At 52.6% G+C, this 23,999-nt stretch overlaps 8 protein-coding genes across 8 annotated transcripts; 6 read left to right on the top strand and 2 right to left on the bottom strand.

Annotated features, from left to right (window-relative positions):
• Nucleotides 1–85: 85 nt before the first annotated feature.
• Nucleotides 86–3,518, top strand: POX_d04844 (uncharacterized protein; the record flags this gene model as incomplete). The annotated part of the gene is made up of 2 exons (XM_050113702.1): nucleotides 86–398; nucleotides 490–3,518. The coding sequence occupies 2 exons, from the start codon at nucleotides 86–88 to the stop codon at nucleotides 3,516–3,518; spliced, it is 3,342 nt and encodes a 1,113-aa protein (XP_049968653.1).
• Nucleotides 3,519–4,510: 992 nt separating this feature from the next.
• POX_d04843 (uncharacterized protein) lies at nucleotides 4,511–6,537 on the top strand (the record flags this gene model as incomplete). The annotated part of the gene is made up of 2 exons (XM_050113701.1): nucleotides 4,511–5,893; nucleotides 5,995–6,537. The coding sequence occupies 2 exons, from the start codon at nucleotides 4,511–4,513 to the stop codon at nucleotides 6,535–6,537; spliced, it is 1,926 nt and encodes a 641-aa protein (XP_049968652.1).
• Nucleotides 6,538–6,984: 447 nt separating this feature from the next.
• Nucleotides 6,985–8,047, top strand: POX_d04842 (uncharacterized protein; the record flags this gene model as incomplete). The annotated part of the gene is made up of 2 exons (XM_050113700.1): nucleotides 6,985–7,238; nucleotides 7,315–8,047. The coding sequence occupies 2 exons, from the start codon at nucleotides 6,985–6,987 to the stop codon at nucleotides 8,045–8,047; spliced, it is 987 nt and encodes a 328-aa protein (XP_049968651.1).
• A 1,027-nt stretch (nucleotides 8,048–9,074) lies between these two features.
• On the top strand, nucleotides 9,075–9,257 carry POX_d04841 (uncharacterized protein; the record flags this gene model as incomplete). The annotated part of the gene is made up of 1 exon (XM_050113699.1): nucleotides 9,075–9,257. The coding sequence occupies one exon, from the start codon at nucleotides 9,075–9,077 to the stop codon at nucleotides 9,255–9,257; it is 183 nt and encodes a 60-aa protein (XP_049968650.1).
• Nucleotides 9,258–9,807: 550 nt separating this feature from the next.
• POX_d04840 (uncharacterized protein) lies at nucleotides 9,808–14,866 on the top strand (the record flags this gene model as incomplete). The annotated part of the gene is made up of 2 exons (XM_050113698.1): nucleotides 9,808–14,449; nucleotides 14,583–14,866. 2 exons carry the CDS (start codon nucleotides 9,808–9,810, stop codon nucleotides 14,864–14,866), a joined length of 4,926 nt encoding a protein of 1,641 aa, XP_049968649.1.
• Nucleotides 14,867–15,477: 611 nt separating this feature from the next.
• Nucleotides 15,478–15,726, bottom strand: POX_d04839 (uncharacterized protein; the record flags this gene model as incomplete). Its single annotated transcript, XM_050113697.1, has 1 exon — nucleotides 15,478–15,726. The coding sequence occupies one exon, from the start codon at nucleotides 15,724–15,726 to the stop codon at nucleotides 15,478–15,480; it is 249 nt and encodes an 82-aa protein (XP_049968648.1).
• Nucleotides 15,727–17,211: 1,485 nt separating this feature from the next.
• POX_d04838 (uncharacterized protein) lies at nucleotides 17,212–18,932 on the top strand (the record flags this gene model as incomplete). The annotated part of the gene is made up of 2 exons (XM_050113696.1): nucleotides 17,212–17,496; nucleotides 17,532–18,932. 2 exons carry the CDS (start codon nucleotides 17,212–17,214, stop codon nucleotides 18,930–18,932), a joined length of 1,686 nt encoding a protein of 561 aa, XP_049968647.1.
• A 1,539-nt stretch (nucleotides 18,933–20,471) lies between these two features.
• Nucleotides 20,472–23,822, bottom strand: POX_d04837 (uncharacterized protein; the record flags this gene model as incomplete). The annotated part of the gene is made up of 1 exon (XM_050113695.1): nucleotides 20,472–23,822. The coding sequence occupies one exon, from the start codon at nucleotides 23,820–23,822 to the stop codon at nucleotides 20,472–20,474; it is 3,351 nt and encodes a 1,116-aa protein (XP_049968646.1).
• Nucleotides 23,823–23,999: the final 177 nt, after the last annotated feature.

Raw genomic sequence — 23,999 nt, 5'->3', positions numbered from 1 at the left:
GACGGGCACGATGCACTAAGGCCGAACAAAAGTACTCTTGCCGCGCCGAGGCCATGCAGATGCCCAGATCTGTCGATCTGCAACCATGCTTGCCTCGCTTTTCCGCCCCAAAGCACGACGTTCGCAATTTGATCAGGATCATTTACCTCACTCGACGACGGCAGCTCCCAGCGACAGCTTGCCGTGGCTTCACGCGTCAGATCGTCGGAACGGAGGACGTGTGCGACAAGCTAGAAACCGCGAAGACGGTCGTGCGCTGGGACTGGGTGATATTGACGAGGACATGGTCCACGATTGGGTAGGCGAAGACGACGAGGATGATGAAGGACATGATGACGAGGAGAATGGACACCTGGAGTCGGCACCACTGCTGCCCAGATTCTCAACCTCAGATCTCGGTCAGTGTTAGAGTCCTTGAGTCGAGATCTTGCAAATCGGCCCTGTACCATGACGATGAGTGATACGGAACTGATCCTTCCCTTACGCTAGATTCGCTGCCCGTGTACGACCTCACTCATGCTATTCGGCCCCTCATTGCCTCCCGATGCGAAACAACCCTGACCTGGGAGCAGCTGCGTTCCCCGCAGGTATCGCAGTTCTTGGTCAAGCCGATCCAGCAAAAAATCATGTCCACCCATTTTTCACGAGCCACCCTTTACGCTTTGATGGCGAACTGCTTGCAGTTCGAGAAAGAAATCCATCTCAATCTTGGAAATAGCGGCGCTAGCCAGACCCGTGCCATGGTCAGCGAGTTACTGGCGATTAAGCTGCTCAGAGAGTACGAAACACGAGAACTGATCGATGCCCTGTCATACGAATTTTACCCGCTTCAGGGACAAGACCCGACGATGGCCTGGGCCTCCGGATTCCAGGGCAAGCGAGAAGCAACCACCAGCCGGGTCTCATGCCTCGAGGTGGCTATTCGAGCCCAGGCAAAGCGTTTTCTCTCCCATCCGGTCGTCGTGCAGCAGTTGGAGGCAATATGGGCTGGAACCATTGTATTCCACTCGGCGGCGGATAATTTGCATCGGCGCATCCAGCAACGAGTCATGCATCGCGGCATGAATTACGGGAGCTCGGCTGACCGTCACAGCGACCAGGCCAACTCCTCCGGGGGCCAGACCTTCCGTCGTTCGGTGACACTCTACAACCCGCGAGATGCGTCCCTGTTCAAGCTGTCCCGTCTGCGAGTTCCACGTTACCGCCAATTCCTTTCCACCCTGTCCTTTGCGGTTCTCTTAGGTCTCTTTCTAGCTGTACTGCAGCAACGGAGCCGACAGATCACGTCACTTGAGGTAGTCTTTTGGTTTTGGAGCGCAGGCTTCCTGCTTGACGAGATTGTTGGCTTTAACGAGCAAGGGTTCAGCCTTTACTTGATGAGTTTCTGGAATGTCTTTGATCTCGGTATTTTGCTTCTGCTTGTGTGCTACTATTGCCTCCGAATTTATGGGGCCTTCTTGACATATCCCAGAAATCGTCAAGTCGCCAACCGGGCTTATGATTTACTGGCCTGCAACGCGGTGTTGCTGTTTCCCCGCCTTTTCTCAATCCTTGACCACTACCGCTATTTCTCGCAGTTACTCATCGCTTTCCGAATCATGGCATCCGATTTGATCGCCGTGTTTGTCTTGATTGTGGTCGCCTGCAGTGGGTTCTTCGTCGCTTTCCTGTCCTTTGGCTCAGAAAACTCCCCTAATACGGTCGCCTACGCATTGTTTCAGATGCTCATGGGCTTCACACCAACGGCGTGGGCTATGTGGAATGAATACAACGCTCTGGGCAAGACCATATTGACCATCTTCCTCTTCATCTGTCATTTTGTCGTGGTCACAATTCTGATCACTGTCCTCACAAATTCCTTCATGCGGATTGTACAGAATGCCGACCAAGAACATCAATTCCTATTCGCCGTAAACACGATCTCGATGGTCAAGTCGGACGCACTCTTCTCTTATGTTGCCCCGACCAACATCATTGGGTGGCTCCTCACACCTCTGAGATATCTGATGCCGTTTACCCAATTCATCCGACTGAATCGAACAATTATCAAGATCACCCATCTTCCAGTGCTATTCACGATCTGCCTCTACGAAAAACTCATTCTGAGCGCTCGGGAGATCGAGCCGATCGGACAGGTTGATGCACTTTCTCGCTCGGAAGCAGACAACGGCGAAGGCTGGCGTCCAAATAGATTGCGTGCCTTCAGCAATCGCCCACGTCTCGTTCGTGAGCCCTCTTTTGCGACAAACCACAAGGATCAAGCGTTGGAGGAGGTGTTTCGACAACCTTTTGGAGACAGTGGCTCGCGCGATCGCCCGAGGATTATTCGTGACCGTCAGAAGAGTACTGTGATCAAGGACTGGATGCAGGACATAGGATCTGGTGCAGCTCAAACGCCAGAGGAGCAAGAATCAGCTGCGGGCGACATGCTTGAAATGCCAATCCGTCGACTGAAATTTCCCTTCCGAAGCTCCCTGGCAGCCTCTGGGCGCAACTTCACAGAAACGACTCGTTCTGTAGCATCTAACCCAGAGGACCGGACTAGCCGCATGGCGAGCCCTGTTTTCCACCGTCGCGGACGAAATTTGGTTTCGCCCAGCCGCATTCGACAGCCTTCTCATCACACCGACATGGAGGGTGACGATGAGCTTACGAGTGATGATGATAACGAATCACAGAGGAAGACTTCGGCCAATGGCTCCCGGAGCGGAAGTGAGGCCAACGTGAAGCGAGTCGGCAGTAGTGAGAAGACCACTCCTAAATTTTACAGCTCGCGGCCATCAACAGCGCGCGTTTTGTCCCGTCGCAGCAGTCCCCTGCGTCGTCCAAGGCATAGTCGAACGGTGTCCGGGGCTACCATGCTTTACAATCCTATTCGTTCGCCCCGCTTAGGCAGCGATAAGGATCGGAACTCGCATCGGGATGAAAGCGCGTTCTCGGAGGACAACGATCGTTTGCCCTACGTATCTACCTCCGTGGATCAGGGTGCTGTTGGCCGAGCAGTTCTTTCTCGCAACAGGAGTTTCGCTCCAATGTCAGTGCCTGAAACGGAAGGCCTGTACTTATCGGACCAGCCCCTGGCGAAGGGTCGTCAACGACCGCTTTTGTTTGATCTGGGCTCCGACCTCGGCGACAACAAGGCAGTCGTTGGAGCGTTCGCTGGGGCAGTTCCATCAAGCTTCAACACCCAGCTAGCCTTTGCCACTGGTGGTCTTCGCCGTGAGGGGCCTAGTCAAGCCCAGACTCAAGACATGCTCAGTAAGCTCGTGCTGGCCCGGATGAACAATATCGAGGAGGGCTTCCGGGAGGTGATCAAAGAGGTCAAGGACCTTCGTCTGGCCGGGTCTAGTCGTAGTCGCAGTCACAGCGGAAGTCGGGCCAAGGAATCCCGTCCCTTGACTCGGGAGAGAAAGAAGACCGCAGAGAGAAGAGATTTTAAAAAGCGCAGACCCGCTTCTTCCGGAAACAATTCTCCTGGGCGTGAAGAAGACGACGCAAAGGACCCCGCCGAGCGATAAGATGAAATTACATGATTCAAAAGTCTCCTTCCTCGAACCAGCAACTCTGGACAAACGCGAATAAAGTTCCCCAATTTCACGTGCGCATTGCTTCATGTTCTTGCTCTTGGCAGTACACGCCGCCTTTTATCGCGTTTGAAAGATTGACCAGATTGCTTTCTTCCTTGTTCATTGTATAGTTCGTCATTGCTTTGGATACCACTATTAGCATGAAATTTTTGCGCAGATGTTCTCTATTTAGCACGCAGGTGGCCTTGTTGAGGTATGTCGCCCTTCGACATTGGGTGCATACCTCGTTCCAAAACTTTCACAATGCTTTGGTCACTAGTCGCTTTTCAGTCGTGTCAATCATCTCATCTACGTCTGTATACCCTGTCACGTGTTCAATATTTGAGTGCCAGCACGCTCAAGAGGCGGAGCGTTTCAAGAGCATCCATAGGACATGCCTCATCAGCATATTTTAAATGAGGTATCTGACTCTGGGTCTAAATAGCGAGATTAAGGTATATGAAAATCATGATGGAGAGTAGCAGTACTACAGTACCTGCCTCTGTGTCTTCTTTGAACATATCTACAATATGGTACATATGTGCCACGTTTTAGGAGCGGTCAATGTGACTGGAGATACCTCCTTACCAGGTACTGGTACATGCTGTTACCTTTGCCTTCATCAGGCAGCGACGCATTGTGCTTTTGAAAAGTACTAGGGTAGGCGCCTCGTGCCTCACGTGTGACAGTTCCTCCGGAGGAACGTCATGTAAGCCGTGTGACACTTTGAGCCGCACTCTCGGGCCTCCATTCAACTCTTCTCTTCTTATGTAAGTGTTCGTCTTTAGAATTAATTTCTATTTCCTCCATAGCCCTTTCAGTCCGTGCTTCTGTCATTTCTGGCTTTCGTACTCTCCTCTGTCGAAACGAACACCCATAAACAGCATTGACTTATATCATCATTCAATCAAGACTGCAACGTGTGATTTACCAAGCCATTCATGATGTTACCTCTCCTGTATTTAGATGATGGCGATACGTTGGCATTCATTGATTCTGCGTCGGAGACCCTGACTCAATATGAAGCTCCGCGACCAGCTGCGCCCCATAGGATCCGCAGCAAATCCCTCCTGGAAACTGGATCTCCCTACTTCGAGCGGCTCTTTAGTGCTCCCAAACAGTCTCTTTTTTGCCGACGTCGTGGCTTTACCAAAGACCTGCCAGCGGGGATCAAATTTGTGATTGACTTGACCCCTCAAGCCACAGAAGAGGATGAGATTCTTATTTTGACCGAAGTGTGCTGTCCGACGCAGATTCGAATTTGGACTCGGCTCTTGGCTCTACTAAAGCCGCCAACTGCATATGTGGGCGGAGAGGACGAGATTGATCCTGGTTCCCACGTTCGCGTTGATCTTCCAACCACATTGACATACCCGATTTCTCAGAAAACTTCCGAGCTACCGGTTGAGTACTCAGCAAAAAGACACCATGAGTGCATCGAATTGATTCTTCGCGCCCTGGAGGGACTAGACATCTGTCTCGATACTCCATGCACGGTCTGGACCTACTCAGCTATCGCCAAGATCTTCCAAATTGCAAATGTTTCGCTCGTGTCTGACCCCGTGCTTGCTTGGTTTCACCACAATGAGAATGCTTTGCTTGTAGAGATCTATCCGGAAGTGGCCTATCGACTGGCCTGTGGAATCAAGCTGCCTTCTCTTTGTATGGATGCTTTCAAGCTACTTGTCGGAGATGAGGCACTTCTCTACGTCATGAGCGCCGCAAATCTGAGTCCACCAGATTCGTGGGAGTCGTCTGCCCGGCGCAGCCGAATCTCAGGGTTTTTGGATGACGATGAGGTGCAACGCATCGAGTATGCGAGCAAAAGCTTTGCTGAAAAAGTGCTCAGAGACTTCTTGTTTATAGCCGGAGAAAGAATGCAATGGCTCGAAGACATGGCGTTTACTGCGAAGCTCCGGCAGCTCGCGAAAGAATTTCCCGGTCTGAGAACACTCGTGGAAGATCATTTGATTTTGCAACTCAAGTGTTATTCCCGCCACATCATATACCTTGTTCTTTGCACTGCAAAGGATCCTCGCCGTTCCTTCCAGAAGCTCTCGTCGATGAGAGATGAGGGCTCTTGGAGTCATTTGGGTCAGCCAGCAATCGTACAACGTATCCTGGGCAGACATTTTTGGCGTGACCTCATGTCTGTTAATTTCAACTTGGTTGCGCAAATCTACGACGGACAGGCTCACACTCGCATCGATGAAATAGGAAATGGCTTGGCTGCGTTTGAGGGAGAGCGGCATGCAATTATCACCTCGATTTCACGAAAGAGTCTTGATAGTCAATTTCGACAACTTCAGATGTGTGTTACGCACCAGGTACGTTCAGAGCCTTAACGTCCAGACAGCCAAGAGCTGTCCATTACAGCATTTTTTACTACTTGGTAATACTATAATGCCTCAAAAACTAACCTTACTAGGAAACCACTGGCACGCCGACTTCCAATCAAGCCTCATCCCAAGGTGTAGCATTCTTCACTTTGGACACATTTATGGCGTGTGCAGAAGAATGCTTGAAGACCTTCGCTGAAGGAGTACTCTATCTCCACAACTCCTCCGATTCGGAACCGAGGGCGACAGAAATCATTTCGAATTTAACAGATGACGAAATTAGATTTCTTCCTCTCTGGGCTGGCGGCAACGATGACGGTTCAGGTGGCGTATTTGCAGATTCAGATATCCCAGTTATGCAGGCAGGGGGATTCTCTGCACCAGGCCCACACGTACACACTGGAAGTGTGGCATCGGCTCACGTAGATGACGAGTACAGTGAAATCAACGCGGACGATTTCCAGTCCACCGTGCAAGGTGCATCTCACCACGCCACTCAGTCACACCAACCAGATATACTCTCACTGAACTCTGATACCCTGAGTTCTCGCGGCAGCCTCGTAATTCTGAATCGCGAAAATGATTTATCCGAGCCCCCCTACTCAGCCCATATGGAAGCAGATGATGCCTAGGACGACTTTGACGCTGACGGTGAGAGCGAATTAACAGCGGCTGTGGGTTCGGTTCGCCTCTTGGAGTCGGGGTCGAATAATTACAGCAAAAACGCGTTTGAGTCCGACAATCGTGATATCAATCATTCGGCACGACCGATTAGCTCGAAAATTGGGTGTTGGCTTTTTCCCCCCAACGACCAGCAAGAGGGTAAGAGCTATTGTTCATCATATTCCATTTTTCGAGGCATTATTATCAGATCATTCAACGTTCGGCATTATCCATGACTTCTCATTCATTTGACGGATGCCGTAAAATCGTATGGTTCACCAATATCGTCGATTGGATCAAGTATTATTGGGGCAACAATAGGTGCAAGGTATCGTATATTTGCGAGGCCAGGCCACTATGTACTTTAGTCAATACGCCTGGGGATACTGGCTTGAGCGGGTCCTCCAATCTGGAACATGCAATCGATGGCTGGAGCCGAGGCTGATTTGATTACTAATAAAATGCCTAAGGCATGGATGTGGGTGGTGGGTCAGAGGTTCTCCAGTTTGATCTGCCCGAAGCCAGTGCTTGCGGCTTCCGTCATTCCATCATCGATCTCAACGCCCGTCAATTATCAGAGCTCTCAACAACATATCAACCGCATCCTAAAGGCAGAGTCCGAAAAAATAGGAATGGCTTCCTCATCAAAGCCCCCGAGCTCCCTTCTTTAGTAAGTCTGCATTTTGTGCCGGATCATGTCCCCAGCGCATGATGATCTTAGCTAATCTGTATTGAAATGATATCAGTTCCTGCATCGCGCACCGAACAACGATCCTGGCAGAGCATTCCTCACCTGGAAGCTCGTCCACTGCTGCCTCCTCTCTCGCGTCTATCATTCTCCCAAAAATATCGCACGACAAGCCCCAAAAATTGACTTACACTCATGAGAGGCTTTTTGTTCATTACATTGCCGATTCGCCTTCCAGTCGCGCGGCCGATGATCAAAATGGCCAAACCGAGCCGAGCTCATCTGCTCCACTGAGTTTCTTGGTCGTGGCATCTACCGAGCAAGGCCGACGGGTTCCCTTTGCGTACTTGCTGGAGATGAAGCGGAAGTTCTTGAGTTCCTACCCTCCTTCAAGTACCGATTTCTCCGCCCTTCCAGCCTATGGCTGCGCTGCCTTCAACTCTGAGCTTCGCTCCCTCCTGAACACCTATAATACTTCACCGCCTGCGGACTCGCTTGCCTCCGCTCGTCGAGAAATTGACAGCGTTCGTGATATCATGACGGAAAATATTGAGCGTGTCCTGGAACGAGGGGAGCGAATCGACCTGTTAGTTGATAAGACTGATCGTCTCGGAGGCAGTGCGCATGATTTCCGCATTCGTAGCCGTGGCTTACGGCGGCGCATGTGGTGGAAAAATGTCAAGTTGATGATCTTGCTGGGTTTTGTTGTGGTGTTCCTGCTCTACCTCTTCGTTGGTATTGGTTGCGGACTGCCCGGCTGGTCGAAGTGTGTGAACCATAAGAGCTCTTAGTAGCCTTTCTGACTACGAAAGTCTACTTCTTTTCCAGCGAGCCTAGTATTGTATTTTTGGGCGTGTTTTTCAACCCTGTCGAGCTGTTGCCACGGTGCCTCTGAGTCTGACGGTTTTTTTCTCCCTCATCTTCCAGCTCTGACCTTGACGACTTGACATGCATTGAACGTGGATTACCGACCTATTAGCTGACATACTTTTCACATCGGTCGTTGTTGCATTGTGTTTTATATGTATATAGCATTACCCTTTACCCAGTAAAGTAAATATTCCTGTAGTGGAATCTCGTGCGTTTGTTTCTGTTGACTTGGACGTATTCTACCACTCTAGCCAGTCTATCCATGTCAGCACCAGCAGGCTCAGACCAACTCAGTCGGATATCGAGTGGCGATTTCATATGTGAATTTGTCCATTCCAATGGAACGCAGGAAACTTGTCGAATACAACGGCCTTCATCGTTTCTTCGTCCATCCCGTTGCAACAAAACTTGAAATGTCCCGGGCAATTACCTCTACTTGAAGTAGACTCCAGGAAGAGAGTACTACGTACGTAGTAGGACTAGGTGGTAGGTATCTGAATCAGCCAGATGACGATCTCAGATGGAAAAGATCTCGTGCGCCGAGAGCTTTCGCGTTAAGAGACTAGAATACTACGTAGCAATCGAGGTACAGCTAGCCCGCAGGTGGACGGCATCGATTTCCAAGCATGGACCGACTTCAACGAAGCGTGGGACCCAACTGGGTTTGGGATTTGCACAAGCAGACTACTGTAAATATAAAAGACACGAGAAACTAACTTAGAATAGTTGACTGTGGTCCAGATGTTTGGTTGATATTTTTGATGTACCTCACTATCAAACTAACATCGTCCTCGCCCGAAAGCGTCAGTGTCAGTCTGCAAGCGAGACAAAACCAGCTGGTCTGTGACCAGTGAGCCTGATCCTGTGTCTACTCTACGCCACTCGTTTACCTCTCCAACCATTTGGTCCGCCGAGGCGGGATTGACGAGGAGATAATTAGGCGGTAAAATGGGGAAACGCAAGCAGAACAGCATTGCCGTTCAAACAGCACAGTCACAAAACAATCCGAAGAATCACGGTGTGAATGTGACATGGTACGGCAAATTTTCCGACACATTCGCGACAAGCCCGAGCATGACTGAGATAGATGGTCTTTGGAAACGTAAGGTAAGAAGCGTCGAGCGCTTGTGATGAGGCGTGGTGGCCCTTGCCACAAGATCTAGAATCATGTTATTTGTATACTGATCGACTGAGCATATCTCTATGCTCAAATTTGAAGGCCGCGACAGTCATTGAGTCTTGGCGTGGCTTTCGACAACATGAAGAAAGTCACAGAGAGGTCGAGGGAAAGGGAAGAGAAAATCTGCAAACGTTTCGTTGGTAAATACACATAATCACGTGATGTAGTGAGATTGATTGGATACAACCTTTACGAGACCCATCGGCCCTGGACGCGACAGCGCGCGGGTTAAGGCTGAGAGCTCGACCGTGCTTTCGGCATTGCAATACTGACTTGGCTTATCCTGTTTAAAGCCCATTAGGAGAGGGAAACAATTAGCCCAGTAATTCCGCGCTCATTTTCGGATTGATGACTGGATACAACGTTTTTTCCTGGGGCCTGGCCACCTTCCTTACATGGCGGCTCCGTACTGACCTGTCCCTAACCATCGCCAACCTACTCGCATCTCCGATCTCCGCCGCCGGTTGTGGTATTTCCAGCAGCCACGCCACTTTATCTTAGATGCCTCAAGCCCAGGACGACTATGACTGGCTCCAGAGTATACTCCCTGGCTGGCGAGAGGAGGAATCGGGGAATGGAGGCCGCGATAATAGCAGCTCCGGCCACCTTCAAGCGCAGAGTCCGCACCCTGCTTTCGCCGATGCCATGAACACGGCCCAGACTTCCCATGCAGCGTTCTTGCGCTACCGACAACCCCAATCCCCTCATATTCAAGCCGCACAGATGACCCAACGGCCTTCGAGTTCTATGTCATATTCCCAGGGCATGGACGAGACCTTGTTCCGCTCTCAATTACACCGGCACCCTTCTCACCAGCCCTTGCGGCAACAACAACTACAACAACAACATCAGCCTCAGCCTAAAAACCATCATTCCCAGGCGCAAGAGCAGCGACCGACATATGCCTCAAATTTGTACCAGGACCAATCCCTGGCAAGGGAGCAGCGGGCTCGTCAATCCTACCATCAATCCTATCAGTCTCAGTCTCAGCCCCAATCTCATCATAGAGAATCGCAGTATTCGGCACCTGAAGCTCCCCGAGAGGTCGCACAGCCGACTCCGTGCTTTCCACAGCAGCAAAAAGCTCACAAAAATGCGCAGCTAGAGCCCTCACAAGATACGCATCCGCAGACTTCGCATAATCAAGTCCCACGACAACAGCCACCACAACCACAAGCCTCGCAACAGGCTGTACTACAACAATCACCACCACCACAAGACTTACAAAGCCCGCCACAGCAGCAGCACCTACAGGTACAGCACCAGACACAACAGCAAATGCAGCGGCAGTCTTCACAACCCCCATACTTGCCTCTCAATCAACCCAGACCAATGCAACAGTCCCAGATTGAGCCACAGACAAATCGTCAGCAAGAGGCTAAGCAATATCGTCACGCTCAGCAGAGCATTGGGCGTATCTCATCACCTCAAGGCCAGCATCGAGAGGTAAATCAGCAGCAATTTGTGAGGCCCTCAGACATCAATCCATCCATGACCTACTATCAGCCTAAGACTACCACACGACCTGACTACGAGAGACCACAGCAGCAGTCATCCGCGCCTCAGCAACGACCAATGTCGAGAATAGCGGTTGACGGGCCACAGCCACAATATGCGCAGAGTCCGGCCGCAACGCAATCTGACACCTTAAACGTGGGCTCCCTGCCGCAGGTGTATGACACGCGAGAAAGTCATCCTCGCCCTCAGCAAAGCCCTGCCGCGGCAGTCTCATCGAACCGAAAATTTTCAAGCGCATCAATTGCGCAAACTGAGGCAAGACCACAGCCAGCGCTTGAAATGAGAGAGTCCACTACTCAGCCTTACCCATCGCCTCGAGCAGCCGCCCAGCCCTCACCGGCACCAAGTGAACACAGTAGCCCCAAACGAGGCTCCTTTCTCGACGACACGAACTTTTACAGTACAACTTCACCTCAAAAAGACCCATATACGTCGTCTTCGCGCAGCACTCTTGGTCCTCAATCTGTTCTCGCGCGAATATCATCCACAACTGCGAGCCCCACCACGAGCAGAACGAGGCCGTCGGCATTATCCACAACCGCTCCTTCAGAGGGTGTGACCCAAGTCGCGGACAATGCGTCTAAGGAACATGCTAATTCTCGCTGTCCCTCTTCCCATGTGTCTGTTTCAACATCAGGAGGCCCTATGAACTCTAGCACGACTTCGTTGCCTAGCCCGATGTTGGCACCTTTGGTTTCAAATCGATCCCCAGCAGGAGCTCTGGAAACGTCAGCCAATGTAAAGTCGCCAGCCCCGGAGTCGGGGTCTCATACTGTACCACAGGCAATCCGTCCCTATATGACGCCTCAAATGATGAGGGAATATAAGTCGACCCCCAAACCAACTACTAGCATTCCCAACAAAAGCTCTGGTCAAATGCCGGGAGGTATCACTGCTACGTCCACCTCCAAAGGCTCGGTTCGATCTGCGCCAACCTCGCCTGTGACTTCACAGACGTGCGGACCTACTGTCAAACAGACGAATACTCAAGTGATTCCCTCTGCGGATACACCCACGGGAAAGAATCTTCCCGCTCTGCACTCAAAAGCTGCACAGCAGCCTCGGGCTCGATCGTCGAGTTCTTTCCATCAACTTCCTGATATGGAATCAAGTCTCCCGAAATCGCCTGCACTGTCAGTGATGTCTTCGTCTCGAGCTCCGACGAATCGAAGCGTCTCCTCTACTAGTGCGAATGTTGTTCAGACTTCGTCGACGCCAGCCTCGCCCGCAATGCCTTCGACGGGCTCTGTTCAGAAAGATGGGGAATCTAACCAAAGCAAGCTGCGGGATCCCTCCAGCACTTCTGTCACCCTGGCTCCTCCTGACAATTTCACACCGTTCTTGACTGCATCCAACCGGCCCCCTGTGCCCGCAGCTTCCCATCAACAGTCGAATTCAGGCTCCTCAAACCCTACAAAGGACAGGAATTCGCTTTTTCCTTCTGACGTCGACTCAGCTGGACGACCACGACAGCAGGGCAGATCCAGCAAGGACCCCCGGCTTGAGAGCCCGGCAAATAGGTTGGTTGGCATTCAGAGACCTGTTTCAAGATTAGGTGTGCAATCTCAACCCGGTAACAATCAAATCTCGCGCACCGGCCAGTCTGAGCGGGGCCTTTCTGCTCCATCTATACCTCCCCGTTCGAACCCAAGTCACGCTCTCCACCCGCCTGCTCATACAGCGGCAACGGGTCATCGACCGGCCTCAACCTCAACGACTCCACAGTCTGGTGCCATTTCCGTGTACCATGATATACCGTCAACACGGAACCCGGCGTCTCTGGCTCTTGCTCAGTTCAATTACGACGGGAATCCCCGGCCACCTGCGAAACGTCTTCATAAATTTGACATCAAACACCGACCGTCACCCTTGACCGCTTACGCGAGGGGGGAGGTGTCTGCCTCTATTCAAGATCTTGATCATTCTTCTGAGGTACCGGCTGCCAAGTTTCGCAAGTTGGACGATGGCTCCCGTGACGCAGGCCTGGTTGGCCCTGCTGGTCTGATTCAGCCAAACACAGCTGTTCGGCGGCTCCCTGTAGTCGAGGCTCAGTACCACTCGCCCTATGACCCGCAGAATGATGCCCGATCACAAATACCCACCCAAAAAGACCATAGACACGCGCGGGAGGCCGCAAACCGGAAATACATTCGACCCTTCGCTGATATCGTCGAGCCTCTGAAGGCTACCGATGCACTTCCCAAGGACGCCTATGACCCTCAGACCATCGCTCGCGATATATTGATTGCTGCGGGCAGACATCCACAAGAAAAATCACTCAACCATCATCTTGATTGTCTCCGTCGGAATTTCCGAGCGGTTGATGGCTACTCAGACCTGACCACCTTCCGATGGGATCTTGTTGATCCACATGTCGACTACCCACCTTCCGTCATCAAAGGGATTGACGAAGCTTACGAAGCGGCGCGGAAAGCAAAATTGTCCTCAACCAAGGCACTCGATGTTCTCCCCCAAAGTGGTGCCCTCCAAGTGAACTCTCATCGTCCATGGCCAACTGGTCAGGATCACATCCATGGGCCCGCACGTGATGGACCCACTGCCCCGCAGGCACGTCCCGTGGAAAGTTGTCCCACCGGCTCTCCGGTCACAAGCACCGTTGATGTGGAAGCAAACAGCAATTTGAATGGGAGGCAGACATTGACTTCGTCGGGTGCCGCAGACCTTACCACCAGAGTCCCCACACCCACCGCCTCTTGGAAGTCCAGCTTGTCTCGACCACAGATACACTCACATCCACCGAGCGCGAGCGCTCCTGCAACTGCGAACACGGTCAAGAGCACCAGCAAGTCCACCTCGTTGAATCCCCCTGCCATCGCATCCGCAATATCCCTGCCTTTGTCCACGTCAAAGTCCCCCCCAAAGCCACCGCCCACACCGCCCACGGCAGTCAATCTCAACGCGTTTGGTGCATTACCATTCAAAGCTCCATCCTACTACTCGCCCCTTCGACCGACCGCCCAACCTCTTCCTTATTCTCTCCCACTTCCGCCGCCTCCTCCACCCCCTTCTGCCTCATCTCCCCCCAAGCCCAAAGCCTCTGTTTCACTTGACGCTCCTGCTCGTGATCCAGTGAAGGTCACTGCCCCAGTATCTAAGTCGTCCCCCTCAAAGCTTGTTGGAAAAGCGCACGAACACACACCTTCATCACAGGTTGCTACTCCTCAGACACCTCCCAAGTCGATCCCGCATCGGTCACTCTCGTCTCGAGACCCCACCACGCGGCAATCACCTCTACCAAAGGATCTACCGGAGCCGCTTGTCATCATTCCCGCCTCTCCACGAGCTATGGCACCCCCCAAACGGGGACCCGGTCGACCCTCGAAGAGTGAGGCGCGCATTGAAGTGGCCATCGACAACCGTCCAGCACCTCACTACCAGGTCTTCAAATGCAGGTGGATCGGCTGTGAGGCTGAGCTCCACAATCTGCAAGCCATTCAGACGCATCTCGTCGGAGTTCACATCCCTCATCATATTGTTTGTGCTTGGGAGAACTGCCCCGACAAGAAACCCCGGGCCGCTGCTGACATGTGGGAACATGTTCGTGCGGTGCATGTCAGACCCCTTGCCTGGAAACTGGGCGATGGTCCCTCCGTATCCGTAAATGGTGAGAACCTCGATCTGCTTTCATCTAGTATTCTCTCGTGAACTGGTAAATGGGTGGCCTCTTTTTCTCAAAAGGCAAGCCACGACCTGCGGGAAACAATCTGTCTGATGGATTTGGGATTTCTTTCTTCTAGCGGCAGAGAGCTACGACGCGCTCCAGCAAATCACCCAAGGGCGGCAGGACACGGTCACACTTCCGGCAGACCGGGACTCGGTCAAGATCTTCAGTCGTATTCATGGCACGCAGACGAGCAAACAGAAGGCTCGACTGATGGAAGAAGGTGGCCGACGATGGAAGGAGGAGGCGGGTCCGGGGGCGGATCTCAGCGATCGCCCTTTGTCCACCCCGCCTCGATTACGAGCCAGCCGCCACGGGGAGACTGCGTACACCCTGTCCGATGTCCGCGTGGTGATCTGAGTCCGCCGGTCGGGCAGTGGCACGGGCTGAGGGCGGGAGCATGCCTGTTACTACGTAATACTTAGATGAGGGGCCGTGATCTTTGGTGAAAGAGTACGCAGGCTTCCTTGACGACCCCCCAAAATCTACGGGGGCTCTCCATCGACGCCATAGTCACTGTGACGAGGTGGTGGTATTCATCAAGACCCGTCTCCCTCCGGACAGAAGCTTGGAGCATCTTGGTGTTGTTCTGCATCGACTACGCGGCAAACCCTTCCAGCTCCGTTCGCGTTGGGGTAGGGCCAACGCGATTCTGTCATCATAGATTTTACTCTCATAGATTCTACCGAACTGCCTAGGAGGATCTGATCAGACCATAGAACAGAAACACGTACACGACCCTGTAGCGAGATGAGGCGCCCTTGGGGGGAGCACCAAGTCATTCAATTGTTCCAGGAACAAGCGGCAACTCCACTTATGGTACATGTGTTCCGAGTTATCGCATCCATCGCATCCATTCCCGTGACAGAGCTCATGTCGATAGTAATGGTTGTGCCAATCTTCTCCCGGTGTATTATCGACTCTGGAGACGTGTTCTGTCTCCTTCTCCCACCGCGTGATTTTAAGGTTCCTCAGGACGTCGCTGATGTCGATGATAGCGATGCCGTAGAGCCCGTCGTCGAGGATGGGGGTGCATTGGCCTCTGTCGAGGCCATAGGGGTGGTCTTGAGTGTTGCGCGCGCAGACTTTCCAGAGGTATTTTCCACCTGCTCGTCGTCGTCACGAGCATTGACGTCGAGGAAGTGGTAGAGGACGATCATCATCATGGCACAGGAGCCAAGGAAGATGGCGAGTCGGTAAAGATCACCGTCGGAAATCATTGTGAGGAACGGTGACGGCCGTGCCAAGGGACGGAGAGAGAGAGAAAAATGTAAATTATAGAGGTCAGGTGGGAAATTATGAGCTGATGTCTGGAGCTGAATCGCTCGGCGCGGCGCGGCGGGTCAATTATCCTTTGGCTCGGGTCTGGCCGAGGTCGCTGGGGACGAACAAGGATAGAATTTGGGATCGAGCAGACTGAGGAGAGTCAATTTTGGAGCTGGAATTCTGGAGGGGATTGGCAGGTTCGTGGACTGGATTGCGTATGCACGATAGAGTGACGATTTAGGGGAAAGTGGCTCACTGGTGATCAGAAGGATGGAGAAGAAGTCGAATGGCCGAATGGGTCGAATGAGAATCACGGCCGAGTGGAAGGAGACTCGTCAAACAAATTGGGGGGGCGGAACGTGTCATTTCACCGGGAACTGGGGGGGATACTTGTTCTTTGTATGGGATTCCCCCCATTAGGCAGGTACCTGTGCCCCGACACACAAGTGGGGGCATCCCTGCCGGTTAATCTCCCCCCGTGCCAAAGGTACGTTTAACCCGAGACGATGTTGGTTAGTTGGGAAACCTCAGGATCTTACGCAGACCATTCGATCCAGACAGATGCAGACTCTTCGATTCTCAAATTGGAACAGTCATTCGGAGCCCTCGAGGGGTCCCCATCAAGCGAGGGAATCAATGAAATCGTGAACGTCACCGCTAGAGCTCCAAAAGAAACAAAAAGTAAAACAGAATAAAAATAAAAATAAACCGAGAAAACATAAAGCTTCACCTAGAACATCAGAATTGAAGGAGATAATCAGTTCAGGATCTGAGGAGAAAAAAATGATCGCCGAGTCATGTCAATGTTGGGTAGCACCAACGGTGCCGAGCCAGAACGTCCCTGCAGTCAAAAGGAGTCGAGTGCATCACGGATGAGGCTACCTCACGGGTACCTCATTGTCCACTAGACCAGTCACCTTGAGTCAGAGTGTCTCAAGTATTGCCAAGTACAGCAGTGTACATCTCGTCCACGGCTACGGTTGCACACGTTCCACCTTTCCACGTTAGCTTCCAGCCGTTCTCCTCTCCACCGTGAGTTCTCTTCTTCTCCTCTTCCGCCACTGACACCTTCTCATCTGATCCGCGTCTCGCTACTTGACCCAGATTTCGATCGTTCGTTGTCCGCCCGCCAGATCTCGCTTCGGCCGTACCCCTCCGTCTCCATCATTCCAATTTCACTACCGACGGCCATCTAGTCCCCTCTTGTTCACTATACACCTTCTGGTGCGCTCTAGGGCATTACAGCGCTCTTTGACCTCATCTTTTCTTTCTCTTCCCCTTTTCACTGACAAATACACAAACTCTCTCTCCCCACCTCCCTCCCTCTCCCTCTCTCTCTCTCTCGCTCTATCTGATCATTGCCCACTTTCCACCTCTGCCTCTCCTTGCCGCTCCCCTCATGCACCATTGTTCGGCATCATGAGTGACCCGCAGGCCCAATGATGGTTCCAGGATCGGCGAAACCCGCCGGCCCGTCGCTGCTGGCATGTCTCCTCTGTCGACACAAACATCTCAAATGCGATGGAAAAACACCAGTCTGCGGTCGCTGCCAAGTGACCGGGTCGGAATGCCAGTATACCAAATCGCGACGAGGCTACAAGGGCCCGTCGAAAAAGCGACGCGCTGAACCACACACTCCTGATCAACTCACCACCGATCCCGCCCCCGGCATGATCGACCTCCCCGTCGACTGGTCGGCCTATGGTAGCTACCAATACGCGCCGGTCACCATGCCTCAATCGTCCTCAAACTCCGCCAGTTCATCGCCCAATGCTCTCCCCATGATGGGGTTCATGAATTCCCCGATCACGACGCTCCCACTCGTGCGATGAATGGTCCGATGACTCCAGACTCTTCCTCGTCCTCCTTTTGTGGTGACGGCTACCTCCTTGATATCTATTACACCTACTTCCACGCCGCTCACCCGATCTTGCCGCCCTTGCGCTTCCTGTCTCGGGCCGTTCCGTGTCCCATCTTCCTGGAGCAAGTCATGAAATTCATTGCAGCGCACTTCACCCCGGCAGCCTCGCCGGAAAAGTATCGCCCCGGTGTGGTCGCCCACGTGCGTGAGCAGATGACCTCGATCGAGAAAGTGCAGGCCATGCTGTTGTTAGCCATTGTCCTTCATTCGCGGAATGAGCGCGACGAGGCCAAAGACTGTCTCAACATCGCGATCGATGCGGCGCTCGAGCTGGGCCTGAACCTAGCCTCGTTCGCCGACCGGGCCAGCAATGGGGATCCTCTCCGCGCAGAGTCCCTGCGGCGCACCTGGTGGGAGCTCTTTGCGATTGAGGGCCTACTGACGGCGCTGGGGTTGCAGCAAGTCTATCGCACTAATCTGGTGGCCCCGGAGGTGCCACTGCCGTGCGAGGAGCGCATCTACCAGGACGGACTGACGCCGCCGCCACCATCCACAATCGCCCAATTCGATGGACGGGTCTTTGCGGATGATGAGCGCGATTTCTCTTCCTACGCGTACCGTATCGAAGCGGTCCGAATCCTGGCTCGCGTCGTCGCCACCCAGGATATGGTAGAGGGACAGCAGGACCACGTCGAGGCGATTGACGCGCGGATTGCCAGCTGGTTTCACCACCTTCCCGAGTCCAAGTCCGAGCTGATGCGACCGGACGGGTCAGTGGATGAGATCATGTTCCAGGCGACCATGATCGTGAATGGGGCCTCCATCTACCTCAACTTCCCCCGCTCCGATCTGCTATCGTCTCCCGCCGTGGCATCGCAAGTGATCTGTGGGCATCACGGCCCGATCAGTGTTCCGGCTTTCTCCCATCACGCTCATGCGATGAAGGCGGTTAAGGCAGCCAGTGGCCTGTCCACCTTGGCTGCCCTTCGCCTGCCGGTGGAGCGACACACTCCCTTCTTCATCTGCGCACTCACCCTGAGCTCCATCGTCCAACTAGCGGCGTGTTCCGCCAAAGCCGGTCAGATGCCGGATCCGAGTCGAGATCGCATTGGTCTCACCATTGGCGTGTTCAAATCCTTGGCGCGGACCTGGGCCATCTCCCAGTCAATTATGCGGCAGATCAAGGCAGTGGCCCGGGACGTGATGGAGATAGGTGTGCGTCCGAGCATGGACACGTTAGATCTGACTTCGATCCTCGATGTGAATGACCGATTCTGGCTCCAAGACGGTCCCAGCTGAGTCTTTCTCGCATGTTGCAATCTTTTGATTATCACGAGCGAAATCTCAAACCCTCACGAGTCTTCCAGGCGAAGATCAAATACTTCGCTCTGAAAATGACAACTCCCAGGAGGAGTCCCAAAGAACAAAGTCGCTACGATGTATACGTCCTGTGTCATCGGCCATGTATTATCAAGAAAAAGAACCACCACTGCCAGCCGCCCCCAATGTGAGCACAGGGCAGATGGTATTCATGTTCCCTCTGGATATCTTCCCGGGCTTCGTCTCCAGAATTGGCTCTTCGAGGAAAACGTTCAAAGACGCAGAAATGGCTTCCAAAACGCAGGTGGTTCCTTCACCTCGTCGTTCGAGGTCTACGGCCGGAAGGCGAACGATACTCTGCCTTGAAGAGAGAATGCCGTTCAGTGATCTGGATGACTCTATAATCTTGTACATTGAAACTTTCATCACATCACGAAAAGTAATTCATGTCTTGAATGCTAATGATTTTTTATTATTATTATTTCCAATCTCGATCTTCCGGGGGGTTAAGTCTCCCGTTCCACCAAGCGAAGGAATGCACTTTTTCGATTGGCTACCCACTACCTAATCACGCATCGGGAACGGATACTGAAGATAGAGGATTCATGTAGGCAGGTCCTCACATATGGATCCGTCGAAAATCTGATTCACAAATATCAAGTTGGCGCCTTCTCCTACTGAGCTGCATCTCACCCTTTAGAAACCCATGTACCTAGTTGGAAACTCGGATACAACAACCTAGGTACGTACCTACGGCATAGCACCCGCGCCCAACACCTAGTAGAGCATACACGAGGTTGACGTACCAGTCATCCCTTGACACATCTCTTAGTCGCATGATTCCCCCACTGATCGAGTGCCCGGGGTCTTAAATCAGTACCTAGCTATGCTATCACCTTGGGTGAATGAAATACATAGTGTGAATTTCCTTCGGGCAGTCTAGTCTATTTATGCGTGTTTGTGGTTGAAAGGATGAATAGGTGGTACCTGTTGAGTTGACTGCTATCTGGGATCTAATAAGGAACATAAGTTCAAGTTTCAGAGCTATAGCTGAGGTCTAGAAGACACTTCGGGGCACTCTTGTTCTAATATTCCTCAAATTCCAAGTTCAACTGAGCCCTGTCTGGGCTTTTGTTTCAAAAAAAAGTAAGAAGAAAAAAACAACGAAAAATAAAAGTAATATCAAGCATCTGCAAAGGTCAAAATCTAAAAGCCGAAAACAGAAGTAATGGAATAAAAAGACAGCGCCAATCAATGCAAGTGTGGCGGGATATCATTGGACGTACAAAATAAAAAAAAACTCCCCCCAGACTCCAAACCCAATGCTCACCATGGTATCGGTAAAGTTTGACATATCTTACATCCACTTCCACTGCATTAATGAACCACTCCAGACAGAGTGGACTGGAGAATAAAGGACATCATGGAAAAAAGACAAGAAGAGAAAAAGGGGAGGCGCGGGGAAACATCTCAGCATAGATCGAATAATGTCCTAGTGCTGATGCGCTCACTTGATGATCACGCGCTGCCAAAGGTTTGCATCTCCTGCAAAGCAATTGCCCGACGAGCAACTACGTCTTCGCGACGGACCACATTTCTGAGCGCTTCGCTGGCTTGAATCAGTCCATCAATACTAATGGCATGATTGGTCATCTGGTGGTTGATATATGTGTACAGCGCGGCGGGGGTTGTACAGGTCGTCAGGAGCTGTGGCTCATTAAGCTTGAGCAGAGCCAAGGCGACTTGAAAGAGGAATGTACTCCCTCCTCCACTCCCAGAGGCTGGATCGTCGGAGGACAGCCCAGACTTATCCGAGGTTTCTTTCGCCCCCGTAAAAGATGAGCTCGGTGCAGTAGCAGCAGAGCCAGCAGAGACAGCACTGGTCACGTTTAGACACAAGACCACATCCCAAACGCGATACAAGGCTTCCGCGGAGAGACAATCGGTGAATAACGATAGGAACCACTGGAAAGTGAGAGCTTCCAGCTCGATACCCAGTTCTTCCAGGTGTGCCGACAACTTTGGCAAAAGTTCCGAGATATACCCCCGAAGCACGACCTGATCTGCGCGCGACGCGAGAAGGCCATGGTCATAGTAATGATGCGGCAGGATCACCTCGATCATCGATGTGAGAATCCAGAATGCGTCTTCGGCCGTCGGCAGAATTAAGAGCAGCGATGCTGCAATGAGGTTCATGCCTTGACAATACCCGACCTCGGGATTGCGACGCGAGTATGCGAGCAAAACCTCTTTCAATTTGTCCACCCCGGGGCCTTTCCGGAAGAAGACGTTGTCCGTCAAAGTACGGCGGATGTCCATGTCAATTTGAGAAACAATGGACGAGTCCGGCTCTGTGCCACCAACTCCACGCACAAGATCTTCATAGTATCCGGGAATTCGCATGGCAGATGCACCGCTACACTCGGACCAGACCTTGGCGCGCAAAGCGACGGGTATGCCACCGAGGACCAACAACCGGAATTCTCGCCATTTTGCCCGACCAACCTTGCCCTTGTTGCCGAGCCCAGCAATACCAACCACCTCGCCGTCCGCCAGAGATGTCTCCGGCATATCCACGGCCGCCACTGATCGGTCCGTGGCCGTTGACGTTGCTGCCGCGGCGGCAGCAGCAGCAGCTTCGCCATCTTTTCTTCGTTCAGCTCGGACTTTGCGAAGGAACTCATTCCATCGAATGGTTCGGTCACGTTGCAATGAGTCATGGAGTTCGGTGAGTTGCTCCAAGAGAATCTTGACCGGCTCATTCTCGGCAGCAGTGGCTCTGCTAATCGCAGACATGCCCGACTCATCCGTGTTCGCGCCAGAAAATTCAGGGCGGTCTGCTACAACAATAGAAGTTGATGCAGAGGGCTGAGCACTCGTGATTACAGGCGCAGCACTTTCCTTGTCCACAGAGACGGATGACCCTGAAGGGCGATTCTCTACACCCGTAGTCAAGGAGATGATGGGGCCGGCGGAGGGAGTGTGAGATAAAAGCTCTGTCGGCCGGGTTGGCATTCTCAAGTAATCCTGCCAGCGACGCAAACTCGTTGCTCCGCTTTCAGGATCATCGTCGGGGGAGGCAGGGGGAGAGCCTGTACTCTCACCTGTCGTTTGAGTGGTCGTGCTCGCCTGGGGAGGATCATTTGCATCAGGAGAGCTCGCGCGATGATTACCCAGAGTCTCTCCGATGCTAAATCGAGATCGATGACCCTTGACTGAATTGGCTTCTCTCTGGCGCCGTTTTCGCTGTTGATCATATATGAAGCCAAATCGATCAGTCAAATACTCGCCCGTCTGACGATTGTTATAGACCGGAGTCAAGGACGGGGGTCTCGACTCCAACGGCAGAATCGCGTCCATTTCCACAGGACCAAGGGTCGTGGAACTCCTATCGGTGTTCTCCGTTGCGGGTCTCTGCGATGGAGACCCGACAGGGACTTTGCGCAATGGGTTGATCCTCACCGTGCCGCTAGCGGGAGTGTTACGCCCGCCCGAGGTGGTAGGAATGCTGGAGTTACTGTTGATCCTTTTCAGGGCCGCGATCGCAGACATTCCGCCTCTTCCTGCAGTACCAGTGCCAGATGAGCCAGTCGCGGCTGCTTTATCTCTACCAAGAGAATCTGATTGTGCGCGATGACGATTGCTTTCAGAGTCGCTCGCATCCTTCGACTGCGAATTCCCTGCAAATAATTTGATCGTCCATGATCCAAACGAGCGCGATGACTTTCGCGAGTGAATACTCGCATCATCGGCCGCAGTTGAGCCACTGGGAGCTCTGCGGTTCAAAATCTCATTCGCTACCGAACCAGGTGGTTGAAATAGCTGGTCGTCTAGAGCTTTACGCCGAATTGAGGGATTGCTCGGCACGCGCACACGCTCCACAGCATCCTCCCCATCAGCTTCGTGCATGTCACTGATGATGCTGCTCGCACGGCTTGTCTTTCGACTGGTATTCGTAGATCCAAAGAAATATTCCTGCCACCCACGAACGGAGCCTTGTGGCCGTCGATTGTTTTCGGAATCGATAATTGACGCGCGAGTAGCTCGAGCTTCATGATTGTCGGACCGCTGCGCGGCGCGGATCGTAGCCTGTAGATCAGACGAACTATCCCCAGCATCCGCTTCGGCCTGAGAGCCAACCGTATCCATCATCGCTTGCGACATCAATCCGTTCAAACCGACATGGTCACCATTCGTGCTGCCCTCTGCATCCGAGGAACGGTCGTCGCCTGGATTCTCCAGCTGATAGAGTCGGCGCTCTATATCCTGGTTTGAAACTGAAACTTCTCGTAACATCCGCTTTAATTCCCGTTCCCTCGCATCAGCTCGCTGACGCAGGGAGGATATTTCGGCATCTCGCTGCGCCAAATCCCGCGCAAACTGGCGAACAATCTTGACCGCCCCAGTGGTAGCAATCAAGCGCTCGACGTGCGCATCGTCCGCCAAATGTAATGCCCCAGGGATATCGCGCATTGGGACGGAATCGGCGAAAAGGGCACCCCTGCCCGATCTATTTGATGGCCTTGAAGTCAAGCTTGCGAGTGTGGCTTTCCGGCCCCGTGAGATTTCGGCTGTGCCTTCCAGACCTTCATCGCCACCCGTGATAACAGTGTTCGCCAGCCCCCGTGTCAAGGTGGGAGAGTGATCAGGCGGAGAGAGTGACGGGAATGAAGTCAAGTCGGTGGGTGTATTCGAGGAGGATGAGTGACGCTTCTGCACCTTGTGTCGAAGCGATCGCGCTTTTTGGCTTCTGCTTGAGGCCGAAGATGCCTGGGAGAGGACCGGCGTTGAGGTGAAATGTCGGGCTCCGCCATGGCTCGCGAAGGAATAACCGGCGTACGAGTTCGGAGTGGCCACTTCAATCTTCATGAATTCTCTGTCAACATCGAACACCCTGACAATCTTGAGTAAGTCGGGGAGGTAGATAAGAAAAAAATTTCGCAAAGCTGCGGTCCTCAAAACCCCGTTGGTGCTTGTTTGTCCTTTCTTTCTTTTTTTTTTGCCCTTCCTCGACCGCTCGTATTGGGTACTTGAAGTAGTGCTAGG

This window comes from Penicillium oxalicum, chromosome IV (assembly GCF_001723175.1).
Source record: "Penicillium oxalicum strain HP7-1 chromosome IV, whole genome shotgun sequence".
In the NCBI taxonomy this organism is placed as follows: domain Eukaryota; kingdom Fungi; phylum Ascomycota; class Eurotiomycetes; order Eurotiales; family Aspergillaceae; genus Penicillium; species Penicillium oxalicum.
The sequence above is the reverse complement of the archived record's forward strand: the minus strand, read 5'-3'. Positions and strand labels throughout refer to the sequence as shown.